At 31.4% G+C, this 13,619-nt stretch overlaps 2 protein-coding genes and 1 long non-coding RNA gene across 4 annotated transcripts in view; 2 read left to right on the plus strand and 1 right to left on the minus strand.

The window, feature by feature from the left end:
* LOC114326314 (serine/threonine-protein kinase 10) overlaps positions 1–9,080 on the minus strand; it is a 99,597-nt gene extending 90,517 nt beyond the window's left edge. For both annotated transcript variants that reach the window (XR_007698853.1, XM_050654205.1), the window contains exon 1: positions 8,933–9,080. The gene's annotated coding sequence lies outside the window, so the exon portion shown is untranslated. The remainder of the gene's footprint in view (positions 1–8,932) is intronic.
* Positions 1,042–9,327, plus strand: LOC126886981 (uncharacterized). Its single transcript, XR_007698854.1, has 2 exons — positions 1,042–1,288; positions 9,040–9,327. It is a non-coding gene; the product is annotated as an uncharacterized LOC126886981 (long non-coding RNA).
* A 3,124-nt stretch (positions 9,328–12,451) lies between these two features.
* Positions 12,452–13,072, plus strand: LOC114326322 (NADH dehydrogenase [ubiquinone] 1 alpha subcomplex assembly factor 2). The gene has a single exon (XM_028274648.2). The coding sequence runs from the start codon at positions 12,580–12,582 to the stop codon at positions 13,006–13,008; it is 429 nt and encodes a 142-aa protein (XP_028130449.1). The 5' UTR covers positions 12,452–12,579; the 3' UTR covers positions 13,009–13,072.
* Positions 13,073–13,619: the final 547 nt, after the last annotated feature.

Here is a 13,619-nt window from a genome sequence, read left to right on the forward strand (position 1 = left end):
TGGGCTATCAATATTGCGTCGTCTGGCATTTTTACTTCTGTGTTTCCCATTCTATAACCTCTTCCTTTGTTGACGTTTTTGATGATTTCATCCATGATTAAATTGAAAAGCAGAGGACTCAATGAGTCTCCCTGTCTTATTCCGCTGCCTATATCTATAGGTTCTGTAAGTTGTCCATCTATTCTGACTTCCATTTTGTTGTTTTGGTAGATGTTCTCACTAGTTTTCATGATATCTAGAGGGACTTCTCTATTATACAGAAGATGGATTACATCTTTGAGTCTTACTCTGTCAAACGCTTTCTTTAAGTCAATCAGACATAGAAATGCTGGTCTATTATACTCTAGTGATTTCTCAGTAATTTGCTTTATGACGAATATTGCATCTGTACACGATCTTCCAGTACGAAAACCCTGTTGTTCATCTGCTAAACTCATCCTCTGATTCATTACGTCTTGTAAGAATTTAGTTGTAAGTTTTAGGGTAGTATTTAACAGTTTTCTGGGATCTAGTTTTTTCGATGCACGCTCTAATCTCTTTGTTGTTGGTCCATTCTTAATTTATTATGGTCCCGAGGTAGTTATAGTGCGTCACTCTTTCTATTTGGTGCGTCACTTTCTAAGTGTTTGGTTGACGTACAGAATAGTATAGCCCATGTTAATTATATCACAAATAAAATAATTCTCCATATATATTTCATTCATTAATTTTAAAAGTATTTACCTAATCCTCACAAATTAATGAAAACTCATGAATAATGAGTTGCGTAACAAGTTACAAGTAGGATTATATTTACGGAACCATAAAATGTGTTGAATCATGAATCATTTATGATAATTTATAGTGACTGTCGCCGCTGATAACTTATCAAATGGTTTAAAACGGCAAAAGAGTAATCATTTAAATATTATGTTAAGTTGTCGTAAATATATGGTTTTGACAAACAATAAAAAGTGTTTTATTAATTAAACATTCTTTTAATTAAATATTTGACCATAATGTCTCGCAAATTAGCGATAAACAGTGCTAAGATTAGTTTATATTGGATTGTAGATCATGAGAAACACTATTCCACAACATACTAGAGGCGTTTCAGTCTCAAAAATATCCAAAATCAAACAAAAAAATTAATTTAATATAAGAGCCTATAAATTTTAATTAATTTTATTCATAAAGAGTTCTTAGTAACTGGTCCAGGTGTAATCTGTCGAAAAGCAGACTATAATGGGCATTTTCCATGGAAGACTATTTTTTTCCCAAAAAAGACTTTTTTTTTTCAGAAACACAGGTAATATGTTTATATCACAAATAAACATTGCTTTTCGCTTAAATTCAATGTTCAAACTGCTAAAAGACAGGCGGGTGGCAGTTTTAACATTGAATTTAGGCGAAAAACAATGTTTATTTGTCAAATAAACATTTCTTTCTATTTTCTGACAGCACTCAAATGTATTTTGAATTCAATGAATTATTCTTTTTGTCTCAATTTAATTCAAAAAAAATTTTTTTGGACACCCTGTGTAAATAATTATGTTATCGTTTATATTCGTGAATAGAGAATTAAATAACCTTTCAAATAAGCTATCACACGACCCCTACTCTCATTTAAAAAAATCATCGATTACGTCATCCCGCCCAGATGGATGACGTCACTAGTATGACATATATGCCAAAAAGTCCTAATTTAAAAATAAAAATCGACCTGTCTCAGGATTTCTCTCCAAATTTGACCAATCTCGAGATAATGAATTTATTCCAACTCAAACGTCCTCACTGTATATAAACAAGGCATCATTTTATAAAACAGTTATAGTCGATTCCCTAATCTGAGAGACAACTGTCTGCACTACAATCACAATAAAAATACACTATATAGAAATAAACAAACCACGACACATTGAATGTTCGAGGAGCACTCGCAAATCATGATTTGGGAGTACTCCTCATGCTTGTTTTCTTGTTTATTTCTGGTGCACCTTTATTGTGATTGTAGTGTAGACAGTTGTGTCTCAGATTAGCGAATCGACTATAGATCCCTTGTTTATGAAATTTCACAACGAGGACAATAGCAACCCGCTCAGCTGAATATTAATGATTATCTTAGATAGTTTGTCAGACTTTACATCCATTTATTTCCTCCCTCCTTTCACTATTATAAATATAAAGTTTCAAGCACTTTATGTAGAAAGTAAACATTTTATTTTTCTATTTTACATAATATTTAACTAGCTAGAAATAAAAAGTTAATGTTTATGGTTTAAAAAAAATAGCAATAATTAGGAAAAAAGCAAAAAATAGCATGTTTCCTTTAAATTTTTTCCTTCCTTAAACATAACCTGCAGCATTCATATTCTGCTCAGAAAAACTTTTTAATAGGACTGAAACGTGTACTAAATTTCGTTAGGATCGGTTTGATAGTTTTTGCATAATAATTTTGCAATCCAGGGTCCGTAAAAAAATGTATTCTGGGCCCAAACTAAGCACTTTAAATACTAGAAAATGTTTTATATATAAAGAAAGGCTCAAGCTTTCTAGCGCACTTTGAAAAAATGAAATTGGTCAACTAGGAGAGCCTAGAGAATTTTTCAAAGTTATAAACAATTTTTTTTATAAAATTATTTTTTAGGGCGCGGATAGCTCAAGCAGTAGATGTCTGACTTCCACGCAGGTAAGCCGGGGTGTAATTCGCTTCCTGTCATCTGATTTTGGTCTTTTTTTTAATTGATGTCTCGGAGAACAATTTATGAAGGCGAGTATCTTCTAAATAAGCCAGTCTTGTCTTTTCTTACCTTTTCTTACTTTACCTCCCATGCAGTTCAAAATTTCTATTGAACATTTGTGTACGTTGACAAGGTACATTTATTGCCAAAATACTAACAGTCTATGCCTATTAGTTATTTATATTGATATTTGAAAGTACAAAAATCTATTCTTTTTCCACTCAAAATCGAAAACGTGAGTAAAATAAAATAAATAGGTGCATTTATGAAGAACTAATTTTTATTTTAGATGAAACTTGAAACAAACGACATTTATATTCTTTTTAGTCTTCTGGATCACTGTTTTCTCTATTTGTTGTTGGATTTGTGAATATTGGGACCGTGTAAGTTCAGCAAAGCGACACCTATTTCTACGCTCTGCAACTTTATTCGCACTTTTAATTATATTGGCCAATTATATTAGTCCTGGTTACTGGATAATTGTCAAGGCCATAGTCCAAAAAAATAATAACAAGAAAAAATAAGATTCAGGTTATGTTATTAAAACGTAAACAATTGTATGTAGTAAATAAAATTAGTTATTAAAATGCAGTACTGCAAGCAAAATACAATTAATTAAATTTACCTTTATATAATAATTGCATATCATATCAATATTGTGGAGCAACATATAATTTTTCTTCTTCAATGACAGAAGATATGAAATGTACGTCAATTTGACAATTTCAATTGACAATATGAATTATTTAAGAAAGTTGCAATATTTCTCCGCTATTCGCGCACGATCGTTTCTCAATTACCTAACAAGTACTTGCACACCGCGAATATCATCATAGAAGGCCCTATAGTCTTCTGGTATATCGATACATTTTTGGCAAAGTAACGTAAGTGACATTTTTGAAAATCATGTTTTTCCATTAAACTAATGCTATTATTGTTCAGAAGGCACTGCCAAAGTGTAGTAAGCCTATACATATATTATGTTTAAAGTAATTCTAGGCCAGGGGTCACCAATTAGCGGACCGTGGTCCGCATCCTGACTGTGAGCTACTTTTGTGCGGACCGTCATTAAATTCAGAATATAGCGTTCGGCAATTTTGAAAATATTTGGCCATGAAATTGTATATTGTGTTTGACTCAACTGATGTGTGCGAAGCCGCTGTATCAAGAATGAACTTTATTAAAAATCGGTACAGATCTCAGCTAACAGATGAATATCTCAACTCCCCAATGAGATTCAGTTGCACCAAACTCACTCCAAATTTCAGACAGGTTGTACATGTATAGTCGGTTCGCTAAACTCAGACGCAAATGGCTAATGATTTTAGTACGTAACTTTTTTGTTTTTTGCCAATTTTGACAAAATTTGCAAAATTACTAAATATTTAGTAATTATTAACTATTTAGTAATTATTTTTTTGGCAATTTTATCAAATTGGCAAAATTACTAGCTTAAATCACTAGCCAGTTGAGTCTGAGTTTAGCGAATGGACTATAAAAATGTCATTTTTCTCACTGATAATTTAATTTTGTAAAGAATGACAAATTTTCTGATTCAGTTTTTTTGTGGATTCCTGTTCAAAAATGTCCCCTTAAACAAATCAGAAGGGGCCCGGGATGCCGGGCAAAACAATATTTTTATACAAATTCAAAATTACCTTTTAGCCCCGAAAATTGTATTAAAAAAAAGGTATCTTGTATCTTGTCATTTTTTTCAAAAGTTGATGGTTTTCGAGTTATAAGCGATTTAAAATCTGAAAAATGTGAAAATACCTAGGCATTTTCGAGGTTTGAAAACTCATATGTAAATTATTAGTTTTCAGGTTCCCAAGTGCCTAAATTGAAGTTTATAAATTCAATTTCAAGATTCTAACGGGTAATCGGGACTTACTTCATTATAGACCGTTGTTTTTTAATTGTTAATTATGCGAGTCCACTCGACTTTTAAGTCACCGCACATAGCAATTTATGGTGCGTCTCTGTGCACCTATTATACATATTATTATACGTACTTAAGCAAAAAATGCCAAACACTCCACATTTAATAAAATTTTATAATTTATTATTAACATAGTTTTTTCTTAATGATTTATTTATTTATTCAATTAATTATTGCCAATGTGCTAATTAAATACGCCAATAAAAACAAATGGTCGAAATTGAAATAAACCACGATAACTTATCAGAATCTTGAAATTGAATGTTTAAATTTCAATTTAGGCACTTAACAACACCAAAAATAATAATGTACATACACATGAATTTTCAAGCTTTGAAAATGCTTTTTTTCGTATTATTCAGTTAATAAATCGCTTAAAACTTGAAATCTATCAAATTTTTGAGAAAAATGACAGAAAATCTTTTTTAAGATGACCCAAAAATGCTAAAAACATATTTTCGGGAGCAAAAAAGGTGATGTTTTGGATTTATTAAAAAACTGTTAAACAATTTTTGCCTAAAAATTTCGCACTGCCCCTTCCGATTTGTTTACCGAATTGGAATAACTAGATACGTAGTGTTAACTCCGGACCCCGGAAGTATCATAGGTTTTCGAAATGGACCCTCAGGAAATATAATTGGTGACCCCTGTTCTAGGCTTACTACACTTTGGCAGTACCTTAACAATAATAGTGTTAGTTAAATGGAAAAACATGATTTTTGCCAAAAGTGTCACTTACATTACTTTGCCAAAAATATATCGATATAATGTATTATTTTGGAAACATCTTCTAACTTCTTGGTGTTAATAGGAAGTTTGCCGTTGTATGTTTACTCGACGAAATTGCAAAATAAACTGAACTAGCTGTTCCACCTGTTCCATAGTCATAATATTAACCGACATGTTTTTACATTGCCTGGATAAATGATAACATTCCAGTAATATTATCCTTTTTCCGCTCAACAACAATGTTTTTACATCAAGGCGGCCGGCGATTTTATCGTTTTTTGGCTCAGCAGAAAGAAGATACAAATATTCATACAATGGCTATCTCACTTTAATTCGCCATATTTTTGGAATGTTATCCTTTTTCCAATCTCCCATTTAAATGCATGCCAACTTGAAGCTACAATATCTTTGCAAATAATAAACAGAATGCACTGTTTTTTTTTAGAAGCGTCTTTCAAAAGTTCATAAGTAGTGTACAAACTTTGAAATTGATAGACGTACGATTCGCAAAGTTATTTTATTTATTTATAATCCAAAAAATTGTTTATAACTTAAAATTCCCTATGCTCTCCTAATAGTAAAAGTAAGTACAGTTGACTGATTTCAATTTTTGAAAGTGTGTTTGAAAGCTTGAGCCTATTTATACATAAAAAAATTCGACTATTAATTTAAAGTGCTTAGGCATTTGGGGCTGAGCATAATTTTGCAAATTTGCCATTTTTTGTGGACTCTGGATTGTGAAATTATTATGCGAAACTATTACACCGATCCTAACGAAATTTACCAGACGTTTCAGTCGTATTAAAGTCTTTCTGAGCGGAATATGAAAGCTATAAGTTGTGTTAAAGGGGTCCAAAAAATATAAAGAAAACACTATTTTTTGCAGTTTTTTCCCAATTTTTGCTACTTTTTAAATAAGAAACATTAAATTTTTAATGTCTAGCTAGCCAATTGTATAAAATTCAAAAATAAAACTTTTACCTTGTATTTTTTTAGGAGCAATATCTCTCGAGTTATATTATAGGCAAAAATATGGGCACAAAAAGCAAAAAATTTTCAATTTATTTCAGATTTTGTTAAATAAAAAATTAGCACAATGTTTGCAACTATGGCATACTGTGATTATTGATACAAATTACATCCTGAAAATGATTCCAGAAAAAAATACATACTTCTATGGAAAATGTGTCCATTATGGTCTGATTTTCAACAGACTGCCTGGACTATCATATATTTTAATAATTTCATTACTAAAACTCCTGATTATATTGCTAAGTGATCATAATAATAAAATTTTACTAATTAGAGCTCAAAACAATAAGAGAAGTGCATATTTTAAATCTGTGGAAAATTTAAAATCAGAATTTTGACAGCTATAGGTAATTATACTGTAATTAAAGTTAACTGGACATTAAAATACCTACAATATTTATGTAAATCAAATAAAGGTTTTCATTATTTGTTGCAATAATTGAAAAATTCTTTGAACTGTAAAATAACAGAAGAAAAAAACCAGAAAAGATGGTCTCATCTTAAATTTAAGTATAGCTAAAATCCAGCACTGATTGTCACATTCCTAAAAATATCTACAAACACTGTAATTATCTAAATATTAACATATATTAATATATACTAAATATTAACACAAATTATAAAATATTAATCATTTATAGTATTCAGGTAGGAGTGTCAATTATTGTAGACACTTGCTCTGAAGAATTTCAATAAAATTAACCTAACAACTTTCTCTAGTGGTCATGTAAACATAATAAATAATATAAATACAAGAATCCTCCTTGGCCCTTTTTTTTAAATCATAAATTACTTGCTAACTGTTTTGATTTTAGAGTGGGGAAATCAAAAACTACAAAATTGTCGCGAGTTTGAAGTCACTAACAAAAAATTAATTTCGAAATTATTTAAACACTATTTATGCCATTTATTAGTGTTAAAAAAGTTATATATAAAATAAATAGAGTTAAAAACATATAGACCATATTTAAAGTGATCCTCTCATAACTGCAGTGAAAGGAAATGTCAAAGCCACCAGTTTAGAATCAACTACCTGTCTCATTCAGTAAAAGAACACATTTCAATGTATAACTCATTAAACTTATTGCTTTATGATCTTAACATTCTTTAGCATTGTTTTTCCTTACGAATTACAATGAAATTAGAAGTCAGCCAAGTTTCGGATATTTCTCCTGTATCATAGACTTATTAGAAAGTTTCTTGAGCACATCTATATATTATCTTTGTTTAACAACTTTAATAGTTCAACATTCATCTTGTCCGGACCAGGACTCTTTCTGTTTTTCATATTCTTGAGCACTTATAGTACCTAGTTATTTATTATACTTGGTTCACTGTCTCATTTTCTTTTTGATATTGTTGGACTCAGTTTTTTGTCTTATATATTCTTTCCATGTTCGTATTGTCCAGGTGCCATTGTCTGTAGCTTCTTATAAGTTCTCTAACATTCTTATGTATGTTAAACAAGTCACATATAATTCTTGTAGAATTTCTATTTCGCATCATTTCTCATTCTAATTTTCCTTTGCTTCCCTTTTTTACGACTGGCATATCGTGATTATTGATAAAAGGTACATCTTCAAGTGATTCCAGCAAAAAAACAGGACTTCTATGGAAAATGTCCATTATGGTCTGATTTTTAACAAATCCTGCCCGGACTATCATATATTTCACTAATATAATTACTATAACTCCTGCTATATTGCTAAGTGATTATAATAATGAAATTTTGCTAATTAGAGCTCAATACAATGAGAGAAGTGCACATTTAAAATCAAATTATGAAAAATTTAAAAACACGATTTTGACAGCTATAGGTAATTATACTGTAATTAAAATTAACTGGACTTTAATTCATACAATATTTATGCAAATCAAGTAAATGTTTTGATTATTTGTTGCAATAACTTGAAAATTCTTAGATCTGTAAAATAACAGAAGAAAAAAAACCCGAAAAGATGGTCTCATCTTAAATTTAAGTATAGCTAAAATCCAGCACTTATTGTCACATTCCTAAAAATATCTACAAACACTATAATTATCTAAATATTAACATATGCTATAAAATATTAATCATTTATAGTATTCAGGTAGGAGTGTCAATTGTAGACACTTGCTCTCAAGAATTTCAATAAAATTAACCCAACAACTTTCTCTAGTGGTCATGTAAACATAATAAATAATAAATACAAGAATCCTCCTTGGCCCTTTTTTTAAAAAATCATAAATTACTTGCTAACTGTTTTGATTTCAGAGTGGGGAAATCAAAAACTACAAAATTGTCGGGAGTTTTAAGTCACTAACAAAAAATTAATTTCGAAATTATTTAAACACTATTTATGCCATTTATTAGTGTTAAAAACGTCGTCAAATAAATGGAGTTAAAAACATATAGACCATATTTAAAGTGATCCTCTCATGACTGCAGTGAAAGGAAATGTCAGAGCCACAAGTTTAGAATCAACTACCTGTCTCATTCAGTAAAAGCAAACAAGAATTCGTATGTACTTACGCTACTATAAATGCCATCACTGTTTTAACTTTAAAATAGGGATGTTTATTTATTAACCACTGAATAAACTATTAATATTTTTATCCTATTTGTATATTTTCTTCTAGCTATGGTCGGCCATGCCAATTTTTACCTAGTTCCTAGCCCCGCGCCCCGTAAACCGAACAGCGCCATAGATGACATCACTTCACTGCTAATATGATCTTCACACTCCAGGACGGAACACAATACACCACATTAATTAAAAATTTTCAATAATAATTTAATATTTTTGGAAATGTAATTATCTAGGGAATGTACACTCATTAATTACTTCAAAATATTAACACCTATTCCTAAATTGATTTTAAATCGATGTATTGTTATGTTCAATTATAAAATGTATAGGAAAGTTATTTCTTTTACATCTTTGCGTTTGGAAGCCCATTAGGTAAATAATGAGACTCATTAATTACTAATTTACCGTTAATAATAGGTGCAGTAAACTCACTACTTTGGTCAAAAAATATCTTTAAACAGAAAAAAATACAACTATATCGCTGGGAGTGGTAACTATGATTATAGGTCACGTGGTACACTCTGACGACGCAGGCACAGTATAAAGAGGGACAGTAGAACCAAGAACCACTCTCCGAAAACATGGAAGTAAAATCTTTAGTCGCGCATGGCGACCGCGCAATGTTCCCAGTCGCTTTTGCCCCACTCTCGCATTGCTAGTCGCATAGAAACGTAGGGGTTTTAACAGGGAAACCCCACATCCAAAACTGGTGAATTACCAATTGCGTACTGCCGGTATAACTTCTTGAGATCAAAGTGCCGACATGGAAGAGGTTTTACTGATTATCACTTTGCAAACAAAGATTGAAAAGCCATGATTTGACCAATGTCAAGCCTTTTTAATTTCTAAAAACTTGAAATGTTGCTTCCTGCTGGTACTTTTTCTGCTTAAGTATAGTATTTTTAACCATAATCCGGTCTTAAATTTCTATGAAATATCCACGAGGAAAAATTTCCTGTAGTTGGATGTATACCATTGATTACAAAAAACCATGAAATCCTTTATATAAAGGTATATTTGTTAAAATACCTATACAGGGCTACATCATAAAACAAACAGAACTAGTTTTCAATCGGTTGACCGATCATCATCAGTGTTTCTTGAATCGAACATGCTAACCACCAAAGTAAAAATATTAGGGTAAAAACCCTTTAAACTTAATCCGTCATAGGAACATATAAAAATGATGTGACTTTACACATGGATGTATAAAATATCCAATGTTTCACGCTCGAGGTACCATAGAGCTAAATTTGACTTGTTCACATCATGGCTGTGTAGAAGCAAGTCTACTCACATCACTTGCTTCTACACAGCCATGATGTGAACAAGTCAAATTTAGCTCTGGTACCTCGAGCGTGAAACATTGGATATTTTATACATCCATGTGTAAAGTCACATAACTTTTATATGTTCCTATGACGGATTAAGTTTAAAGGGTTTTTACCCTAATATTTTTACTTTGGTGGATAGCATCTTCGATTCAAGAAACACTGATGATGATCGGTCAACCGATTGAAAATGAAAACTAGTTCTGTTTGTTTTATGATGTAGCCCTGTATTCGCCCGAGCGTTACAAAGTGTCAAAGCAAAATCGACCGACCTGCTCATGGTGGTGGTTTTTTGAAATTTTGTAAGGACGCTTGTGTTTGTTTAAATGAGAAATTAAAAAAAAATGCCGTGTCATGCTAGTGATATTATGTATTAATATAAACAGAAAATAAAAACGCACTTTAATCTGATATAAATTCTTCACTTTCCAATATTGATTATCAGTTTGATTTTATATACATAACCTCACTATCGCACTTTATGTCAATAAATCTTTATTAACGAAAAAGAAAATATTTTGTTGCACTATAAATTACACTATAAATTAATAACTAATTAATTCTAACAATTGTATTCGGTTATTATCACTACAAAATAAAATATTCAAGTTTAACAAAATAATCCCATAAGACTCAATGTTAAAACGTCCTTACAAAATCTGACAGCGTGTCACGTGACTGTAAGTAGAGGGGAGACGCACGGAGCTAATAGGGATTTTAACAAATATACCTTTTATAAAGGGTTTCATGGTTTTTTCTATGAAATATATTTTTTTAGTGATATTCACCAAGCAAAATTTAGGAACTTTTGTGAACCATTGTATTTTGAAAAGATTTTGTATAATAAAAATGGTAATGTGCTTTGCTTCGGATTGTAAACACTATAGTGAAAGAGGGATATGTAGATTCTTTCTGTTTCCAAAGGATCTGGTTGAAAAGAAGAAGTGGATTTCATTACTAAGGTAAGAAAATATGGTGAAGAAAACTAACTGAATTTATCGCTCGACCCATGTCGACCCCCACGACTTACAAATTATGCCGCCATGAGAAGCATAGTCGACATGTCACATCCCCTCCATGTCAACCCTACCAGCAGATAGGAGTATAGTACTCATATGGTACCTATTACCTATACGCATAGTGTCGCATAGACATATTATAATATCTAGACTGCGTGCTGCTAAAAATATCTGACGATTGTGACAGAGATAACTGAGACTATTAGGTGGGAAGTCTCTTTCTACTCTTTCTAATCGACGGGGTTTATCCAATGACTTATGAAGAAGGCTAATGAAGGATAAGAATTTATCCAGAAATACAAAACTGAAAATAAGTATACAGAGTTGCAATCAGGCCAGTAGTTATATATATTATAATATGCAGTTGAGACAATGTGCCTTCAGAAATAGAGATATCAAGATTTCTCTTGATGAAGAATATTCGAAAGAAAAATCCTCAGAAGAATTATGGGCCCGATAAGAATGAAAAATGGAAAAATTAGACGAAGAATGAATAATGAAATAAGAGACATAATGAAAGGAGAAGATATAGTTAGATTTATTAAAGTGCAGAGACTAAGGTGGCTGGGACACATAGAGAGAACGAAGACCTACTGATTAAGAAGGTCACCAGATGGAAGCTAGAGACTGAAAGGGGAAGACCTAGTGATAGATAGGGAAGACCGCAGGTCATGAGAGACATCAAAATCGGTTGATAGGTGGTGAGGATATAAGAAAGAAGTTTCAGGTTTAGATATGATAATACTGGAGTTTGTACCAGTTTCCTCAGATTGAGGATAGGAGGAGAAAAATTCAGCGTAGGAGCACTAATTCCGGAAGTAGGTCTTTCCTCTAACTAACGGGATCCCAGAGGAGCATAAGCGACAAATCGTTGAATCAATTACTTTTAATTAATACTGTTACTATCTTTTTTGATCATAACATTTCCTTTCTCACATTTATTTTACCGGTTTTGTTATATCTTAAAATATTTAACATAATAAAAAAATGATCCTACCTTTTAATTCAATTTATATTCGGTCCTGTATTCAAGACTTCCTAAAATGTATTGTTTTGACATGCGTGAGAAAGCAGGTAGGTTTGTTTTGTTTTGACAAAATGAAATGTAACTAAAACTTGACATTGGCAGATTTGACTTGACATAAAAATGTTAAAAAACAAAAATATAATACCGATTTTAAATAAATTATTTTAGGTTAATTATTAACAAATTGTGTTAAAAAGTTAAAATTATAAACCATGGCGCAGCCACCGAGCCGCAGTATCTTAGCAATGATACTCAGAAACTTTATAAATTCCCTAAAACCCAGGCAATTTAGTGGAACTCTGATAGGAAAAGACTATTTTGGAAATCAATACTATGAAATTCCAGCTAATCCATCTATTGGAAAAAGACGAGCTAGTCGTTGGTTCGATCCACCGAAAAAGGAGGATTTTATGCAAGAAATGCCAGCGGAATGGGAGGCCTGGCTCAGAGGGAGGAGGAAGCTACCCCCCACAGAGGAAGAGGTTATGAAAAATCTGGCTATAATGCAAATGAAGAAGAAAAATGCTATAGAAGTCGATGCGAAAGGAGGAAAAATGACACCGATGACTAAGGGCATTGAAACGTTTCCAAAAAGAACAGAATATGAGACAATACCTGGGAGACGAGATGATAAAAGCTAGTCAAAATTTTTAGTTAGATTGTACATATATTTGTTAGATATGTTAATTATATTTATTTAATTTAGTGCTTGACTTATAATTTTCCCCTTTAAAGCATTAATCGTTACATTACCTTAATGTTTATTGTTATCATTTCAAATTTTAGTTAAGAATACATAATAATTTTTAGTTAATTTGTGGATCGGAATAAAGCAAAGGTTTTACACTGGTAATAGCTTGCATGGTAGATACTACTACTATTAAATGTCAGTTTATGTTCTCTGCTGTTTTTCAACTTCCAATTATTACTCGGTACTTCGTCTGGTTGTTCCATAGACCCTCTTCTATGTTCCTTCCTTTCAGCCCTTTGTCTATTCCTTTTCTCCAACTTGATCTCAGTGTAGTTTGTTTTCTCTTGCCTTCTATTTCCTTTTTGGAATTGTGTTGTTCATATATTCTTTGTATATCGCCGCTTCGCAAGAACGTAGGCGTAAGTCAAAAAAGACGATTTTGAAGGAGAGGCATTTTAAAATTTTATACATATGATTATGGGTATAACTCTGAATAAGTTGTTACTTTAAAGAAGTTACCTATACAATTTTGTTAGAAATATATCTAAATACAAACTGTGA

The sequence above is a fragment of the Diabrotica virgifera genome, chromosome 6, assembly GCF_917563875.1.
Source record: "Diabrotica virgifera virgifera chromosome 6, PGI_DIABVI_V3a".
Lineage (NCBI taxonomy): Eukaryota > Metazoa > Arthropoda > Insecta > Coleoptera > Chrysomelidae > Diabrotica > Diabrotica virgifera.

Excerpts from the sequence above, each read along its gene's own strand:
- LOC114326322 (XM_028274648.2), top strand. The coding sequence starts at position 12,580 with ATGGCGCAGCCACCGAGCCGCAGTATCTTAGCAATGATACTCAGAAAC.